Consider the following 19,264-nt stretch of genomic DNA (forward strand, 5'->3'; position numbering starts at 1 on the left):
TAATATCCCAGATAATGCCCAGCTCAGACTGTGGATGAGGGTAGGGAGCATTGGCCTGCCCTCTCCCTGGCCTGTTTTCCCTTTGTCACTGGCTTTAGCTATTTTGCTCCAGGAAGCAGCCACCCTAAGCCCCCACACTCAGCTGCCCCAGTAATTTTCTGCTTCCATAGTGAAAAAGTCCTGTGTCTGGTCTCATCTGGGTCCTTCTTGCTGCTGCACTGGTTTTATTTTGGAGAAGATGGAGAACAAAGTTCACTAGCGAACCTTTGGAGATTTACAAGCTGACTGCCCACCATGAAACTATCTTTCTGAGCTCCGGTCTTGCTTCCAGCCTCTCTTCCACTTGAATGGCAGCAGAGGGAAGGAGAATTAAATCAGGATGATAGAAGGAGGGAGAACAAGGAGACAACTGCTCTCCAACACACTTATTGTGCACCAAAGACATGCCTTGTGCTATTAAATTGTCATAGCCACACGAGGTAAAAATTATTGGCTCCATTTTACATTGAAGAAAGCGAGGCTCCCAGAAGCTGTCACACAGTAAGTAGCAGAGCTGGATTTCTACCAGGTGGACTCCAAAAAGCTCTTTTCATCCACCCTGCTGCACTCAGAAGCAGTGTTCGCCAGGGTGCCTGCCCTATACAAACTGAGACACAGGTGAAGGTTAGGTAGTGCATTCTAAAATTTGAGGTTCCAACCTTCCCATTGATTCCCCACCGGCAAAATTAGCCTCTTTAACTCTTACTGTCCCCAGCGCAGGGAGCTGGGGGTGCTGCAAAATATCCCAACTCCAGCAGGCGGTGCTGTGAACCAGACACGATTCCCAGCGTGGGCAGCGCGCGGGGAAACCCGATGGGCGGAGACTCAAGAAGCCGCCAGGGAAACACGCGTGGGGCGTGGCCACACTGGAAGTTGGGCGTGTCTTTCATTCAAGCCCCGCCCACCTCTACAGGCTTCAGCTCCGGGTGGGCGTGTCTCAAATTCTCTCCTGGAAAGACACGCGTGGGCCGCTCCCCACCAGGAGGAGGGCCGCACAGAGGAGTGAGGGTGTCGCTGGCGGCCCCTCCCCGTGTGGGGCCACGTGGCGGGAGAGGGCCGAGCCCGGGGGAAAGAACCTGGCCCGTGGGGAGGTGGGGGGGTGACCGAGGCGCCGCCGAGCCGAGCAGAGAGCTGCTGGGTTCCGAGCAGAGGCGGCGGCGGCGGCGCCGAGAGGGAGGGGAGAAGGAAAGCGGGCTCATGGGGCGCCCCGGCCTCGCCGGCAGCGCGCCCCCTCCGGCCGGGCCGCGCTGAACGCCCCACGGCGCCGCGCCTCGAACCCGCACCCCGAGGCCATGCCGGTCATGAAGGGGTTGTTGGCCCCGCAGAACACCTTCCTGGACACCATTGCCACCCGCTTCGACGGCACGCGTGAGTCGGGCGGAGGATGGGACTGGGGGTTGGAGCTGGGGATCAAGTCTCCGGCGCTGGCGCAGGTTTTCTGGATGTGGTGAGATCCGAGGCGAGGAGAGGGAGTGGAGTTGAGGGTCTAGGAACTCCTGAAGCCGCGGTAAAGGAAACAGGACTGGGAGCACCTTGCGAGGGGAGGAGGGGAGAGGACTAAGAATGCAAGGGGTCAGGGTTGCGGGTGTGTGACTGGAGGCAGGAAGGCTCTTTGTGCGGCAAAGCGGAGAAGAGTCCTTGGGAGCCGCCCACTCTCGCGCATAGCTCTGGTGGGGGCGTGTATCGGGTTATCCAAGACACGAATGTGGGACTAAGCGGCCAGGAGCTCTGGGGTCCGCTCCCAGACGACTCTAGCATCTCCTTCCCCCAGGAAAAAAAAGAAAGAAAGAAAAGATCAGACTTCGGCAGGACCTATCTTGGGTTAAGGTCACGAGCCCCCAAATCGCAGCGCGTCAGTGTCTGAGGGAGGTGAGGCAGGAAGAGGGGGCTGATCTGTGTGACGGAGGGAACTGCCTGTCTGCTCTCCCACCGGAGCTTGGGTTCCAGGTTCAGCACCTTGGACAGCCACACTTCTCCTTACCCGCCTCTTCTCCCGCCATTCCCTTTTCCTACTTTGGAACTGGGAGATCTCCCCTTGCCCACTTCAGACGTCAGACACCGTGGTCGGGATCAGGAAGGTGAGGGGAGCGGTAACCGAGGGCGGAAACTGAGCCGCCGGGGACCTACCCGCCTCCCCACCCTGCCCCCATACACCTCCCTTGTTTCCATAGCTCCCATCACCCAGGCAACGGGCCTGGGATGGAAGAAGGAGGCTGCTTGCCCAGGGCCCAGCGCCTCCCAGGCACCTTCAGTATCCCCATCAGCCATTCCACCCCCAGACACTCACTCCTCCTAGTGCCCCAGGACTGGTTGTATCTCAGATCCCTTCCCTCAGCTGAGACTGTCCCTGGATGGACTACAGAGCCCCCCGAGGCCTCCCACCTTTTGGAGCTGGAGTGAGCCAGCTCAGGATCTGTTGCTGGGGTTGCTGGAGTCACAACTTCATTGTTCAAGCCTGTCAGACTTTGAGAACTGGGATAGACCCTTCTGAAATTAACAAAAAAGAAGGGATGATAAAAAGAAGACCCTTCCTGGAAGGCAGGGAATGAGGACATTACTCATCACTGTCTTTCTCCCCCAACAAAAGAGATTTGTGAATTTGGATAATCTCTGCCTTTTGGTTTCCTATCAATAAAATGGGTGTGATACCACCAGAATCCCTAGTGGTTATGGATGTGCTTTGAAAGCTGGGCGAATGGGAGGCATCGTTTCACCTTCTCAGTGTAACACTTACTATGTGCCAGGATTTGTTCTTCCCAGTTAACTCATATAACTCTCACACCAACCGTGAGAGGAAGATCAATTATCCCCCACTCTTCAGATAAGGAAGCTGAGACACAGAAGAGTTCATTAACTTGCCAAAGGTTACACAGTCAGTAAGTGGCAGAGGTGGGGTGCTGGAGCCCATGCCCTTACACACTATGCAGTGCTGCCTCCTCCAGTAATAACTCACCAGCTTGAGGGCAGAAGGATGAACCACAATGACCCCTTGGGGTTCCCTTTCCAACCCTCTAGTAGTTGCTGTCCCAGTTCCAGGGCACCTTTAAGTCTTTGTCCTTTTGCTCTATCTCTTCCTATTCTCTTTTCAGAATATCCCAAAGAAGGATCTAAGACTCACAAGAAAGCCTGGGAAGCTTCTGGCTCTGGGATCTCTGACCACAGCTCGGGGGAGGTACTGCCCACCTGGAAGCTGGGCTCCCTTCCTGGCCTTGACCTGACCTTGATCTCCTCTTCCCACAGACAGCAACTTCTTGCTGGCCAACGCACAGGGCCCACGGGGCTTTCCCATCGTCTACTGTTCTGACGGCTTCTGCGAGCTCACAGGCTACGGCCGCACTGAGGTCATGCAGAAAACCTGCAGCTGCCGTTTCCTCTATGGTCCAGAGACCAGTGAGCCAGCCCTGCAGAGGCTGCACAAGGCTCTGGAGGGCCATCAGGAACACCGGGCTGAAATATGCTTCTACCGAAAGGATGGTGAGGGGGCCTGGCCTGCCCTGCAGCCCTGCCAGACCCCGGGTCTTTCCCAGGGTCCACTTGACATACTGGAAGCCTGAATGCTGGTCCCCACACTGCCACAAGCTGGCTGTGTGACACTGAGTGCATCCCTGACCCTCTCTGGGCCTTGGTTCTCCCATCTGGAAGGTGAAGGAGAAGGCTGACATAATCTCTGGGGTTCTGTCCAGCTCTAAACCTTGGCCAAGCCTAGGAACCAAGGGGCATAAGGGAGAAAGAGATATCATGGGCTGCTCACCCTCCTCCTCCATCTCTCCACACTCACAGGCTCGGCATTTTGGTGCCTCCTGGACATGATGCCCATCAAGAATGAGATGGGAGAGGTCGTACTTTTCCTCTTTTCCTTCAAAGACATCACTCAGAGTGGAGGCCCAGGACTTGGCCCCCCAGGAGGCCATGGGGACAGTAATCATGGTAACTACAAGTCTGGGGAAATGGCGTGAATGGTTAGAAGTCCTTGCCCAAGGTCACACAAGACCTCTCCCTACTCAGCCTCGTGGGATGTGTGCCTACTTATCTCTGTGCCCTTTTTCCCAACAGAAAAATCCCTTGGCAGGAGGGGAGCCAGCTCAAGACTTCGATCCGCCAGGAGACAGAGCCGTACTGTCCTTCACCGACTGACTGGCCACTTTGGCCGCCGAGGCCAGGGAGGCATGACAAGCAATGTGAGTACTATCTCTACCCGAACACCTCCCAGTCTTGTTTCTGAGACACCCTTGCTACTGTGTCCCTGTTTCCCTGTCTATCTGGTCTCCCTCCAATGTCTTGTCCCTCTGTCCACCCATTTCTCATGCATGGCTCTCTGTTCTATCCCACGTTTCCCCACACCTCCTTCCATCCCCACCTCCCTTGCTTCCTTGTGATTGACATTACTCTGCCCTGATGGTGTCGCAAGGGTGGGTCTCCAGCAGCAATTACATCACATACCTTTGCGTTTTAGGGTTATCTCATGGAGAGGGGGTGAAATCACAAGCTGTGGTCCCAGGGAGAAAGCTCCCACTAGGGGCCTAGCATTTAGCCCTGTGTACCACTCCGAGGACCCTGATGAATCCATGGGATTGAGTCTCCAAACCTCTGCACAGTCTGTTATGGCTACCAGGAATGGGGTGCACCATTCCAGCCACCCCTCACCCCTGGGATATACCCATCCCCCACTGCGGCCCCAGAACCCAAGAGGAACTTGAGTTCGTGACCCCTCCAGCTAGAGCATGTGCCTAATTTGTCATAATTGCCTTCTCAAGCAGGGTGAAGGTCAAGCCTTATATATACCCCCCACAAAATATGATTGATTCAAAAGGAGGCCTGAGCTTAGCTTGGAAGAGGAAAGAAGTGTCAGGCTGGCCCCCAACCCCCTCTCCTGCACCTTCTATCTCCTCTCGTGTTCATGCTTGCAGTGCCTACTCCCCACCTTTCCCCATCCCTGCGTCTCCCTTCCCCTACCCTTGGCTCCTCTTTCCCCCAAGTGTCCCCAACCGCCACCCCTCTCCCCTTAGAACGTGTTTGAGCCAAAGCCATCAGTGCCCGAGTACAAGGTGGCCTCCGTGGGGGGGTCCCGCTGCCTCCTCCTCCACTACAGCGTCCCCAAGGCCATCTGGGACGGCCTTATCCTCCTCGCCACCTTCTATGTTGCGGTCACCGTCCCCTACAATGTCTGCTTCTCGGGTGATGACGACACCCCCATCACTTCCCGACACACCCTTGTCAGCGACATCGCCGTGGAGATGCTCTTCATCCTGGGTCAGACCCTCTGCCCCACATACCCTGGTGGGTGGGCTGGAGGGACCCACTCATCCAAGCCTCCCCACATCCTGGGCCTGCAGGATCCAGGCAGTCAGAGCCCGTCTACTTCTGGGTCTTTAAGTCTTAATGGTCCATAAGTCCTGACCCCTGACCCCTACAGCCTTCTGCCTTTTGACTTCTATTCCTTAAGGACCAGCCTTTAGCCCAATCCATCTTCCCCAATCTTGCCTCCAACTCCATTCTGAGTCTCTAAGGCTTGTTTCTAGCTTACGCAGTCCCTTGGTCCCTTGGGCCAAGGCCCCCTAGTAACAGCCTCTTGCACCCCCAGATATCATCCTGAACTTCCGTACCACCTATGTGTCCCAGTCCGGCCAGGTGGTTTCTGCTCCTCGTTCCATTGGCCTCCACTATCTGGCCACCTGGTTCTTCGTTGACCTTATTGCTGCTCTGCCTTTTGACCTGCTTTATGTCTTCAATATCACCGTGGTGAGTGAGCCCTGTTCCACCTTGCAGCATCGTCTCGCAACTTCAGCACAATATCTTGCATTAAGGGACCCATCTGAGTCCCAGACTCAGTCCTTGCCATCAATCCATCTGCGAATGTTTGTCGGGCACCTGCGATGGGCAGAGCCCCATGCTAAAAACTGAAAAGGATCTGAGAGAGTCTGTGTTCTTGGGGAGCTCAGCTCACAGTCTCTGAGGGAAGCTGAGACAAATGAAAAGCTAACTAGGGCTACCAAGGCGGCATTGGTCTGATGCCAGATGAGTGGCACTTTTCACATTTTTATTTAACAAACAACTGATGAGCATTTAACTGTCTGCAAAGCATTGTGTGGGGCATGGTCACTGTGGGGAAAAGAGATAAGGATTCGGCCTCCAAAGTAGCTAAGCTGGTAAGGATCACAGGGACAGAAGAGGTAAAGGGAGTGCAATACGGGGTCCAGGAATTGCTGCGTGGGGGGCGGGACACAGAGCTAGCTGACCTTGGAGTTCCAGGCTGGAACATGGGCATGTGCAAAAATGATCTGAAATCTGGCCGGTGCCTGGGAAGCCAAAGCACTACGGTTGGGCAGAGATTAGGGTGGCCTGGGAAGGGTTCCTGAAGGAAGTGAGAACAGAGCTAGACCTTAGACAGAGTAGGATTTGGCTGGCAGGAGATGAGGGGAGAGAGCATTGGTGGGGGTGGGGCAGGGGGCAGAGTAAGCCAAGGCAAGGAGACAGAGGCTGTGTGGTGGATTTGGAGGCAGAGTCCCAGGGCCTGTGTCTTTCCAGGCACCCTCAGTGGTCAGCTCTGCCTAGCATCCCCAGCCGGCAGACATTAGGTCTTCTCTGACCCAGGGAGAGGGAGTCACACCCTGTGTCCCCAGACCCCCTTGGTTGTTGAGTGGGGAGGTGGAGAGCAGTTTCCCCGTGTGCTCCTCTCTCTGCCACACTTAGCTATAGTGGGAAACCACCTACACGCAGCCGGATTTAACTAGCCGCCAACGGGCTGTGGGCCTCTTCTCCTGGCTGTATACACGTGTGTGCATGCTCCCACACACGTGCACGTGGGTGTGTCTGCCCTGAGGCTTCGGCCATTCTGAGCAGTGCTCCCCACCCCTCCCCATGAGTGCGCCCCCATCCCGTTCATGCCCACCAGACAGTTCCCCCTTTTCTGGAATTTTCAGGAGCTTTTACAGTTTACTAAGTTCTTTCACACATCATCACATAGGAACCTCACAGCCACCCTTCAGGGCAGATTCTCTAATCCCTCTTCCCCAGAAGTAGATGCAGAGGCTCAGAGAGTTTGTGGGGCTTGTTGAAGGTCACACAGCAAGCAGTGGGAGGCAGGAGATTGAAACCAGATCGCCAGACTCCTAGTCTAGTATTCTTTCCAGCGTGCCACCCTGCTTCCCAGGGAACAGGGTACCTGAATGGATGGCCAGGTGCAAGGGGAGAGGGAGAGCAAGGCTGGGGCTGGAGGGTGGCAGAGCAAAGATGGAGGATAAGTAGGCACTGGGAGAGCTGTGGACTTGAAGGAGCCAGGCCTGGGACATTCTGGTCCAAGGAGAAGGAGAGGAGGGCCCCAAAGGAGCGGGGCCCAGGGGCACATGACGAGGGGAAGCCCTGAAGAACTCAGGTTTGGAGCTGGGAGCTCTGGGAGCTGGGGCAGGCATAAAGCCCTGGAGAGGGTTCATGTTGGGGCATCAGAGCCACCTCCTTTCTGACTCCTTTGCCTACAATTAGAGAAAATGGCTTGCAGTGATCAGGAGCTGTGTAGGGCCAGGGCAATGGGGGATGCTCTTGGAGGCCCCTGACAGGACAGTGAAGGTTCTTCATACCAAGGTCCCCAGGCGCTGCCCTAGAGCCCCCATCCCTAGCCTCCAAGTTGCCCCCACCCAGAGTAGCAAGAAGATAAGCCCCCACCTGCCTCTCATCTCCAAGATTGGAAGGAATAATCGAAGCACAAAGGAAAACATTCATAGTGGAAATGTTAGCTAACGTTTACAGGACCCTGACCAGGTGCCTCTAGCTCCATCAACCCCCACTGAGCCCCATAAGAGCCGAGACCTCATAGCCTGAGCACCTTCATCCCTGCCCTCCTTCCCTCAACATTTTGGTGTCACCCTCTCATCTGCAGCTGACTAACAAGGGAAGAGGTCCCTAAATCTCCCCCATCCACAGCCAGTTGTGCCTAAGACATCAGGAGCTTTGAGCAGGGCCCAGAGATCATTCTGTTTATTCCCCTGCTTCTGACCCAGGACATGCTCTTTTACCAACCCACGGTGCTCAGAGGCAGTAGAGCACAAAATGGACTTCGGTGTCAGCTCAGATTTGAGTCACGGCTCCATCATTTCCTTGGTCTGTGACCTTGAACAAGTCTCTAGCCTCTCTGAGCCTCAGTGTACTCATCTGCAAACTGAGAATGATGATGATAATTGGACTGAGTTATACGTTTTTTAATGAGGATTTCAAATACTTAGCCCAGTGCCTGACACACACACTACTTACTAAATGTTAGCCATAGTTAGTTTTAGCAATAACCTCTCCCCCTGGCATTACCTGGTCACCTTCTCAGGACAGCAGGGATGCTTCTCCTGGGGCAGCTTTCCCTAGCTCCAGGGCATCTGGTGGCAAGGCACTGGGAGGGGACATGAAGGGCCTGCTGACAGCCTCCCCCGCTGCACTCACTCCCGCAGACATCGCTGGTGCACCTGCTGAAGACTGTGCGGCTGCTGCGGCTACTGCGGCTGCTGCAGAAGCTGGAGCGGTACTCGCAGTGCAGCGCCGTGGTGCTCACATTGCTCATGTCCGTCTTTGCACTCCTTGCCCACTGGATGGCCTGTGTCTGGTATGTCATTGGGCGCCGGGAGATGGAGGCCAACGACCCGCTGCTCTGGGACATTGGTGAGCCACTGACCCCAGGCTTTCACTGACCACCCATTCACCTGCCCTGTCCACTCAGGCTCCCGAGCTGACACCTCCATCAGTGCCCACACCTGTTCCGCCTATAGCCTCCATTCATCCAACAAACATGCATGACTTCTTCTGGGGTCAGACATGGGAATACTGGTTTGAAGACATGGTCTCTGCCTTGGGGGGACTCACAGCCCAGCAGAGGAGCAAGACCAGTGATAGGCAATCACAATACAGTATGGGAAACACTCTGAAGGTGTGGAAGGTGTTTTGGGCAGGGGGAAGAGTACCCCTGCCTGGACCCATTTGGTGGCTCCCCACTACCCTCAAAATAAAGTCCACACTCAGTCCATCCGCTACAGTTCTGCACCCCTCTCTACCCACACGTGGCTTCCCTTCCTCCCATGCCCCCTGTGCTGCTGCCACCCTGGCCTTCCTCCAGCACCCAGGATGTACTGCTTTCTCCCTTTGGGTCTGGAACATGTTTTCCTCTCTGGAATTGTCTCCCTTTTGTCTTCCCTCCCTTATTCATCTAGGCAACTTCTCTATTCCTATCTCAACTAAAATGCTCTGTTCCAAGGGAACCCTTCAGAAACCATACACTACCCCCCAAACTGGGTTGGCTCTCCCTAACCCATTATGATTCCCAAGACATGATTGATTTCATGTCTCTTTCCCCTCCTCCCCTCCAGACAATAAGATCCACCAGGACAGGAAGAATGTCTGGGTCAAGTCCCAGCACCCCGTACCCAGGAGGCGCTCAATAAACTATAAGAGAGTGGAAGGGGCCCCTGAACAGTCAGCAGTGCCGAGAATCGGTAGCCTTGAACTGCAGCTGTAACACTTCACCATGGGGAGGCCCAGTCACAGGCTGCTCCTCACATTTCCTATGCAAACCTCCCTTCACCTCTGTAAATACTTGCCCAAGGTCAAATGCAGGCAGCTCAGGGAAACCCAGCTCTTCACAGCGCAGCTGGGGCTTCTTGCATCCCTCCAACCCCCAGGCTGGTTGCACGAGCTGGGCAAGCGGCTGGAGGTGCCCTACATCAACGGCTCAGCAGGCGGCCCGTCCAGGCGCAGCGCCTACATCGCTGCGCTCTACTTCACGCTGAGCAGCCTCACCAGCGTGGGCTTCGGCAACGTGTGCGCCAACACTGATGCGGAGAAGATCTTCTCCATCTGCACTATGCTCATAGGCGGTGAGGGTGGTGTCCTGTTAAATCCAGCGTGCAGATGGGGAAACTGAGGCCCAGAGAAGGCAAGGTGTCCACCCATGTCCAGACACTTGTGCATTCATTCATGGATGTTTCCTCTGCACCTGCTACAGGCTGGCCGTAGGGGGAATGCCACAAACAGGAGGGCCTCTTGCAAAAGAATGGGATATCCAAGTTTATGATCTAACTGGGGGCATGAGAGAACATCAGGTTGGACCCCTCTCAGGGCCACTCTATTTGCCATCCCAACCCAACACCTGGCACCAGGGAGGCACGTAGGAGCCCACCAGCTCTCCTGCCCTCCCTCAGGAACCCAGAGACCCATCCAGGGCAGGTGGTGGGAGGCGGTTGAGAGAAGAAGGAGGGAGGAGTGGCTGCCCCTGACTGCCCGCTACTCTGCTGCAGCCCTGATGCACGCCGTGGTGTTCGGAAACGTGACGGCCATCATCCAGCGCATGTACTCGCGCCGCTCGCTCTACCACAGCCGCATGAAGGACCTCAAAGACTTCATCCGCGTGCACCGCCTGCCACGGCCGCTCAAACAGCGCATGCTCGAGTACTTCCAGACCACGTGGGCTGTCAACAGCGGCATTGATGCCAACGAGGTAGTGTGTGAGGTGCCCGGTTCCCACCGCGGTAGGGAACGGGTCACCACCTCTCTGGGTTTGGAAGGGAAGCAAATGGGGTGAGGGATGTGGATTTCAGTGGACGCTGTTCACAGAGGAACGCACGCCCTGCGAACCTCATCCCTTTTCCTTTGCACTGGAATATGGGACCGGAAAGGGGGCTCAGGCTGTAACTAATGTCATGCTCCCTTCAGCCGACATTTCCTGAGCCCCTGCTTGGGTCCAGTGTCTGTGCTGGACACAGGGAGCTCAGAGATGGTTACACTCAGCCCTTGCCCTCAGGGAGACACCAGTCTGGTGAGGGTGGTAAACAAATAATTACACTGTGAATGAGACTCTGCTAGAGGGATGTTGGTGCAATGGGGCCCTCATTGTGTCTGGACCTAGAGGAATCAGGGAAGGTGGCACAGAAGAGAGGACTTCATGAAGGATGAGAAGGAAACTGGCCTGCTACCAGAAGGCCATTCCAGGCAGAAAGAGCCATAGGAACACAGGTCTGGAAATACTGACGCAAAAGAACAGGGTGAGTTCAGGGAACTGAAAGTAGTTGAGTGAGCCTTCAGGAAAGGGTGTGTGAGCACTGTGGAGGGAAGAGGGACAGAGGAGGGAAGAGACAGGGCTGGGGAGGTGGGCAGGCCCAGCTCATGGATGGCCTTGGATTTAGATTTTATCCCACAAAAATTGTTAACTGGGAAGCAGCCTGCAGATCTGAGAAGTATTTCTGAGAGCAGAAACATTGGGACTTGGTAATCAGCTGGTTGCAAGAGAAGAGGTCAAAGTGGATTCCCAGGTTTCTGGCTTCGGCCACATGGTGGGATGGAGGCATTACAAGAGGAAGATTGGACTTAGGGGCGAAAGTGATAGTCCAGGGTTGGGCCATGCTGAGGGTGTGGTGCCTGTGGGAGATCCAGGTGGAGGTTGCCCCGTGGGTAGTTGAAAATACAGATCTGGACCCAGTTGTAGGGCTCTGGGCTCATAGGGAGTGGGGAAGTCACGGAGGTGGTTGCTGTGATTCAAGGAGAGTGTGGAAAGTGAGAAGAGAGCTGAGGGGGTGGGCTGGGGAGGAGGAGCCTGGGGAAGAAAGGACAAGAGGGAGAGGTCAGCAAGCCTGAGTGGCGGAGGATGAGAATGGAACTGTGAACATTAAGTTCGGCCCCCAGGAGATCATTGGTAATATTCAAAGTCTAGTGTAACCCTGCATCTTCCAGGTGGGGATACTGAGACCAAGAGGGAGAAAATAGATTGCTTGAAGTCCACAGAGATTTACACAGAACTGACTTCTAGTCTCCTGACTTCTGGCTGAAGGTTGATCCACCAGGGATGATCCTTGTGTATGTGGAGCTGAGTAACCAGGACATGTCTGAGTGAACAGTGAGTGTAGTCATGGGCCTGGGACAGACAGGAGAAGACCTAGTCTCTGCCCCAGAACTTGGGTTGGGAGTTCTACACACAAGCCAGATTAAGGTTAGATACACAGAAGTCTTCCTGAGGGTCAAAAGTGGGTAACTGGAGCTCTATTCTCAGAGACAGCCCAGCACATCTGTAGAGTTCAAGTAACAGCGCAGGGAGATGGCCAGAATGACCTATGCCCCTTATGCAGTTACTGCGTGACTTCCCAGACGAGCTGAGAGCTGACATTGCTATGCACCTGAATCGGGAGATCCTGCAGCTGCCGCTGTTTGGAATAGCGAGCAGGGGCTGCCTGCGGGCCCTCTCCCTGCACATCAAGACCTCATTCTGCGCTCCGGGCGAGTACCTGTTGCGCCGTGGGGACGCCCTGCAGGCACACTACTATGTCTGCTCCGGCTCGCTTGAGGTGCTCCGTGACAACATGGTGCTGGCCATCCTGGGTGAGGATCCCACCACCACTCACTACCTACCTGGGGACCTTCCCCTAGAGTCCTTGGGAGTGGCGAGGATTCTTGGGACTGGATATCTGAAATTGCTACTGAGGGGTACTCTTTCTCGATTCGGCACTATCCCCTTTTGACTATTCCCCTCAGATTCTCCCCTAATCCTACTGGCCAGCCCTGAACCCATCAACCCTTCCCCAGTAACTGTCTCCAAACTCAACTGATCCTTTCTCATTGCACCACCTCCCAACTCCACTGACCCTTCTACATTGACCCTGAACTCCATTGACCTCTACCCTTTAACTGACCTCTCTGGCCATTCCTTATTGATCACTCAATTCCATTTATCCTTCTTCTAGCCTTACTGTCATCCCCAATTGACTGTCTCCCAACTTCACCAGTCATTCTCCACTGACCCTTTCCCAATTTCATTGATTATTTCCACCAATCCCATGGATTGACCCACCTTCAGCCATCCTTCAAACACACTGACCATCCTTCAAATCCATTCATACCCTCCTAGTCCCTCTGCCCTAGCTCATTGTCCCCATCCCTTACCCACAGGAAAGGGAGACCTGATTGGGGCAGATATCCCTGAGCTGGGGCAGGAGCCTGGGTCAGGCACAGTCCCAAGCTACGTGCTGAAGACCAGCGCTGATGTGAAGGCACTGACCTACTGTGGCCTGCAGCAACTGAGTAGCCAAGGGCTGGCCGAGGTCCTGAGGCTCTATCCTGAGTATGGGGCTGCCTTCCGGGCTGGCCTGCCCCGGGACCTCACCTTCAACCTGCGCCAGGGCTCTGACACCAATGTATGTAGACTGCTTATGGCTTCCATCTCCTTCTTCAAAGCAGACCTCCCTCAGCCCTAGAGAGAGCCTCATGTATTTCTTCCACCCTGTAAACATCATCTTCCAGCCTCAGGCACCCCCTTCCATTGCCCCTTCCGTGCTTAATACCTTCCAAAACCACTGACCCTACTCCACTGGCCATTACCCAATCCCATGGGCCATCTCTCACCACCTCTACTTCCAACTCTACTGACCTACCTCCTGTTGGCCACCCCTCAGCCTCACTCCAGACTCCTCAAAGGACCCCCACTTTGGAAAGGGTCCCCTTCATATGCTCCTTCTCCATCAATTCCCTCTCTGTACCTCATCCCCTTGGGGCTTCCTCGTCTCTACTCACTCATGTTTTCTGGGCCCATTTTGGTCTAGGCTCTGGGCTAAGTCTGTAGTTGACACTCTAGGCCTTTGTCTTTCGCTGCTTTTCAGACATACGTTGCCACTCAGGATTCCTCTGAGTCGCAGTTGGAGGTATCTCTGACTCAATTCCAGAAAAAGGCCCACATTTCTGAAACTCCACAACAGTGATGGGTGGGAATAGGGGTTGCTGCACCAGGGGAGTGGGGAAGTGTGAGTTAGCTTGAACCCCGCTATGTCCCTGCAGGGTCTCTGCCGCTTTTCCCGATCCCCTCGTGTCTCCCAGGTAACACTATTCCCAGGTGGGGTTGAGGGTTGCATGGGGAGAGACTGGGAGTAGGGGACACCTTTCCTTGGCTGCTCTGCTGTGGGATGAAGGGAGAGGGGATGGGAGCAGCATCCGCCAGTGAAGGCTGGTGCTTAATGAAGGAGCCCATTGTTCACTGCCCTGTGACGTCAGCTGCCCCCTCTGCCCACAGCCACGCTCCGAGAGCCTGGGCTCTTCCTCAGACAAGACCCTGCCGTCAGTCACAGAGGCCGAAGCTGGGGCCGAGCCTGGCGGTGGTCCCAGGCCCCGCCGGCCCCTCCTGCTGCCCAACCTCAGCCCAGCGCGGCCCCGGGGCTCCCTGGTCAGCCTTTTGGGGGAGGAGCTGCCCCCATTCTCAGCCCTTGTCTCCTCCCCTTCCCTGTCTCCATCCCCTTCCCCTGCCCTGGCTGGCCAGGGCCACAGCCCCTCCCCTCATGGCCCCCCCAGGGGCTCTGCTGCCTGGAAGCCCCCCCAGCTTCTCATTCCCCCACTGGGAACCTTTGGACCTCCGGACCTCAGTCCCCGGTGAGACGCCAGCCTCCTCTGCCTTCCTTATACCCCTGCTGGCTTCCAGAACCTTCTCTGGGCTCTGTCCCCAGCATTCTGAGCAGTGCTCCTCCCTGTCTCTGCCCCATCTGCCCACCCCACCCTTCCTGATCCACCACAGCTTGCAACCTCACCCCTCTTTGAAGGCTGCTCCTCCCTAGCTCCCCAGCACTGCCGCCCCTACACCCTCTGCCTGCTCTGCTCTGCTCTGGCCCTTACCCTCCCCACCACCCCCTGTGGGACTGATGACCACCGCCCCTGTCCCAGGATAGTGGATGGCATTGAGGACTCTGGCAGCACTGCAGAGGCCCCTACATTCCGGTTCAGCAGGAGGTCTGAGCACCCTAGGCCCCGCTCACAGGCCCCTCCTACAGGTAAGGGCCAGCAGAGGACTTCAACTCACAGTCACCCATTCATCTGCCATCCATCTATCCATCCATCCCACAGGTAGTAAGGGACTACCAGGGGCCAAGTGCTATTCTAGGAACACATAGATGAACCAGACCTGGCCCACACTCTTAGTGAGCTCCCAGTCTAGTAGGGGAGACACATATATATTCAGATAAACAATTCCAGAACAGGGTGCTGAGCCCCACCACTGAGACGAGAACAGGGCTGTGAAGTAGGAGAGGGGAGAGCCTCTAACCCTCCCTTCTAGAGGAGGGGACACCTGAGGTGGGTCTTAAAGGGTGGGTAGGAGTTTGAGGGGCAGAGCAAGGCTGTTGTTGAAAGGCATAAAGGCATGACCAGAAGAGCACATTGTGTTCAGATACCAAAGAGAAGCTCTGTACCTAGAACTGGAGTGGTGGGGAGGGGGTGCTGGGGAAGTTATAGGGCCTGGAAACCAGCCTGAGGAGTTTGGGTTTCCCATCATCCTCACCCTTCCTTGCCCCTTGCTCTCTGCCGGCCCAGTGACAGAAAAGGCCCCGCCCATGCCATAGACTCCGGCTCCCTGCACTCACCCAGCATCACTTCACCCCACTCTGCCTGCAGGGACCATGCCCAGCCGGGAACTGGCCACTGAGACTGAGGAGGTGAAGGAAAAGGTCTGCAAACTCAACCAGGAGGTGGGTTGGGGCTGGCTCCTTCCCTCCAACCTTGGAGAATATCATCTGGGGATCAGAGATGTGCCTTGTATAAGAGCATTTCGGGGATTGGAGCCAGAGTCCTGAATTCAGACATTCACACTAGATGGGTGACCTTGGGCAAGTTCCACAATCACTCAGAATGTCAATTTCCTCATCTGAAAATAGCGAAATCGATTCGTTCTTCCCATAGTTGTTATGAGGATGAGCTGAGGGCCCACAAGTAGCTGGCCCAATCCCTGGCACATTGTAAGGACTGGCTTCCAGCTGCCTCAGGTGGTCCAGCCTGAAAAGAGAGCCTCTCCTCTCTCTACCACCCGGGGATTGGCTCCTGCAGGGACCCGCCCCTCACCAAGTCACATGCTCCGGACCTTTCCTCTCTCCCCTCCCCGGACTCGGACTCGTTGGGAGGAGGACTGGGAGGCTGAGAGGCCTTAAGCCCTGGGAAACCTAGACCCCCACGTCGGAATCCTGGTTGGAAAGAGCCCTGATCCTGTTTGCCCAGGCTCTGCCTCCGCGTCCTCCTCGGGGATCTCAGAGCTGCTTCCACAGCGCAGCCAGGCCCAGCCCGCGGGAGTGGGCCTTCCCTCTTTCCTGATAAACATCGAGAATCCCAGGGGACGCACCTGGCCTGGGGCGGGGTGGGGGGCGGGGCCAGCTCTGGTTCGGCCGGATTGAGGGCCAGTTCTGCTTCCGCAAATAGTTCTAGACCAGTGGTTCCCCAGCTCGAGTGTCTATCACTATCAGGAGAACCTGTTGAAATGCAGACTCTCCTGGGCCTCACCCAGTTTGGAATGTCTGGGGTGGGGTCCAGAATTTTTCCCCTTTTTTTGCCCCTCCCCCATAAATCGTCATTTTGACAAGGTTCTGAGTTGATTTTATACTCCCTGAAATTTGAAAAACACTGCATAGACACTTGACCTTGTGTGATGTATCACCTGAGAGTAAGCCTGCGTCTGTCACTTCACAGCTGTGTGGCCTCTTTGAGCACATTTTTCTACATCTTGTTAAAATGTGGTGGGTGGGGGGTAATAGCAATAGCTGCCATCCCAGGTTTTTTTTTTTTTTTTTTTTTTTGATAAAAATAACCTCTGCCCTGTCTTCTTCTCGGAGTGGCCATGAACAGAGAGCAACTGTGAAAGAACTTTGTAAACTGTAGAGGGGAGTGCACCTAGGAGGGTGGTGATTGTTGTAGCACCTGGGAGACAATTTGATGTGTTTTCAACAGATCTCTCGTCTCAACCAGGAAGTGTCTCAGCTTAGCGAGGAGCTTCGACACATGATGGGACTGCTACAGGCCAGGCTGGGTTCCCCGGGCCACCCAACTATCTCCGCTTGGCCCTCAGACCCTCCTTGCTCCCAGCAGAGGCCTCCACTCATCTCTCCCTGTTTGTCCAGACCACCACCTAGCCTCCAGGATACTACCCTGGCTGATGTCCACTGCCCAGCCAGTGTGGGGACAGCAGAAATGGGGGCTGCCCCCCCGGACCTGAGACCCTCCATGTTGTCCCCCTACCCCTCAGAGCCTAACCCTCTGGGGCCCTCCCCAGTGCCAGAGGCCTCACCTCTCACCTCAAGCCTCCCAAGGCACAGCTTCCGGTCCAGGTCAGACACATTCCACTGACCCTGGCCACGGGCCCAGGCCTGTCTAGGGTGGGCATTGCCGTCTGCCATCCAGGGAGGAACTGGGCCCCTTGGCCTCCTACCTTGGGTCAGTGGTCACCAGCTGGTCTGGTTGGCTGTGGATTCTCTGACCTTTTTAACAAAGCCTGGTCCCTTCTGATCCTGCTCCCTTTTCCAAACCCTCCTCTATTCTCCTCTGTGAGGGGAGCCATCTGAGGCTGTGGAACGCAACAGGCATGAGACAGACTGCGGTGCCCATTGAACTGGGCAGATGAGATGTCTGGCTTTCTTCCCAGGACCTGGAGGTAGGTAGAGATGGGGGAGCAGAGGAGAGAGGGGAGGAGCCCCAGATCCAGCCTGGGACATGAAGACTGAGGCAAGAGCAGGCAGGATCTTATGTCTCCAGCAAGAGGGATAGATTGAGGATTCCAGTGCAGAGATAGCTTAGCGGTTCTGTGAGGTCTTTGTCCCAGCCCCCAGGGCTCTGCTGGAGACCTTGAAAGCAGTGTTGCCATGAGAAGGGTAGGTCTGAGATCCTGGCCAGCATTTGAGTAACCAAAGACTTTCAGTCTCCCACCATCAGCCCAAGATGGATGGGCTCACATAACCCTACCGCCCACATAGAACATAAACTGATGACTCCCAGATAGGTATTCTTTGGTTCTCACAGCATTTTTTTTTTAATATGAATAAGTTGCCAACTTTAAAAATCAGAAGAGTTCACATAAACATCCAGATATTCCAGCTTCTCTAAACAAATTAGGAGGATCTGGCAATCCTGGGCCAAACTTGTCCCTGGCAGTAATCAGCTGGTGCCGGATGACCACTGCCCTCTTTGGATGAGACCTGTGCTCTCCCCTGCTTCCAGCCCCATGTATCTTGGTCACCTTCTTCCTTCCACCCAGCTAGCTTCCCTCATTGGAATCCTTTATCTGGTCTCTGTGGGTATCTGAGTTTGTAATCCCTGCCTTAGAGTGTGCTCCCAGAATCCTTTGCCCAGTGGGTGCTTTTGGGGCCCAGTAATGTCTATTTCTACCCCTGGGCCTGGGACTATCAACATCTCTGTTTCTGTCTCTCTGCAGGCCGTCACTGAAAGTGGTCTCTTCTGCTGCCAGCAACTTGGAATAGTTCAAGCAGCATCCCCCCTCCCACGCCCACACCTCAGCCACGCCTGTTCTCGCCTTTCCAACATGGTCTCGCTCAGGGCCCAGACTTCTCAGAAACATCCCGATCTCCAGCTCTCCTTTATCACTCAATAACTTGGGCTCACTTTTGGATAGGAAATAAACTCTTTATTTTTGTAGTTGTTGGCTTTGGCTGTTTCTGGGGGGTTGGTCTGATAGCCTCAGGGCTTCAGAGGAGCCTACACGGTAGTCACTCCCCCATATCATACCCCAGGGCCCTGTTGCTGTCTCTAGGAGGGCAAAAGTGCTAACCAATCCACTTGGCACCACATTCACGCCACTAGAGGCCTTAGGGATGAGGCAGAAACCTTAATGAGTCACTATGGGCCCATTATACCCACCCTCCCCACCGCCAATCTGGTCACAGCCACAGATTCAGACATGGTATGTGGGAGAGACAGAGTCCTGACTCAGGCCCACCTCCAGCCCTGGAAAGGTGGCCCACAGGACACTGCACTGATCCTGTATTCACCAATCATGTACCTGTTGCATGCTAGGTACAGCAGGGTCTGGTAGAAGCGCTTGTCACCAGCCAAGAACCTGCTAAGAATCCCATTATGCCCCATCCCCTTTGCTTGCCTAAGCTCTCTCTTCCTTCTCAGCTTTCACTTTTCTGACAATCACTGCAGCAGTGGGTGTTATGAATGTTGTTAGAAAGAGCCACCGTGAGGACCAGATGGAACTAGGTGTGGGCAGTTTTGTGCCAGGTTGTCCCAGACAGGTTGCCAGGTCGATTCTCCAGCTCAGGCTCCAGAGTATGATTGGTGTTGGCTTGTGTCATGGGAACAATGTCCACAGCTGTCTCTGGGGTGAGCTTTGATTCCACAAAGATTCTGAGTAGTGTCCCTGGGGGCCGGATGCTGAAAGCAAAGGAGATACTGGTCTGTGTTGGGCCGCTGGGGATAGGCAGAAGCAGAAGTGATCCTAATCCATAGGACT

At 55.2% G+C, this 19,264-nt stretch overlaps 1 protein-coding gene across 1 annotated transcript; it reads left to right on the forward strand.

The window, feature by feature from the left end:
- The first annotated feature begins 1,331 nt into the window (after positions 1–1,331).
- KCNH4 (potassium voltage-gated channel subfamily H member 4) lies at positions 1,332–18,444 on the forward strand. The gene is made up of 17 exons (XM_006199241.4): positions 1,332–1,407; positions 3,280–3,513; positions 3,820–3,966; positions 4,093–4,217; positions 5,046–5,289; positions 5,621–5,778; positions 8,472–8,679; positions 9,693–9,887; positions 10,308–10,507; positions 12,129–12,378; positions 12,946–13,190; positions 13,828–13,866; positions 14,060–14,412; positions 14,701–14,807; positions 15,427–15,500; positions 16,747–17,446; positions 18,224–18,444. The coding sequence occupies exons 1-16, from the start codon at positions 1,332–1,334 to the stop codon at positions 17,140–17,142; spliced, it is 3,051 nt and encodes a 1,016-aa protein (XP_006199303.2). The 3' UTR covers positions 17,143–17,446; positions 18,224–18,444.
- Positions 18,445–19,264: the final 820 nt, after the last annotated feature.

The sequence above is a fragment of the Vicugna pacos genome, chromosome 16 (assembly GCF_048564905.1).
Source record: "Vicugna pacos chromosome 16, VicPac4, whole genome shotgun sequence".
Lineage (NCBI taxonomy): Eukaryota > Metazoa > Chordata > Mammalia > Artiodactyla > Camelidae > Vicugna > Vicugna pacos.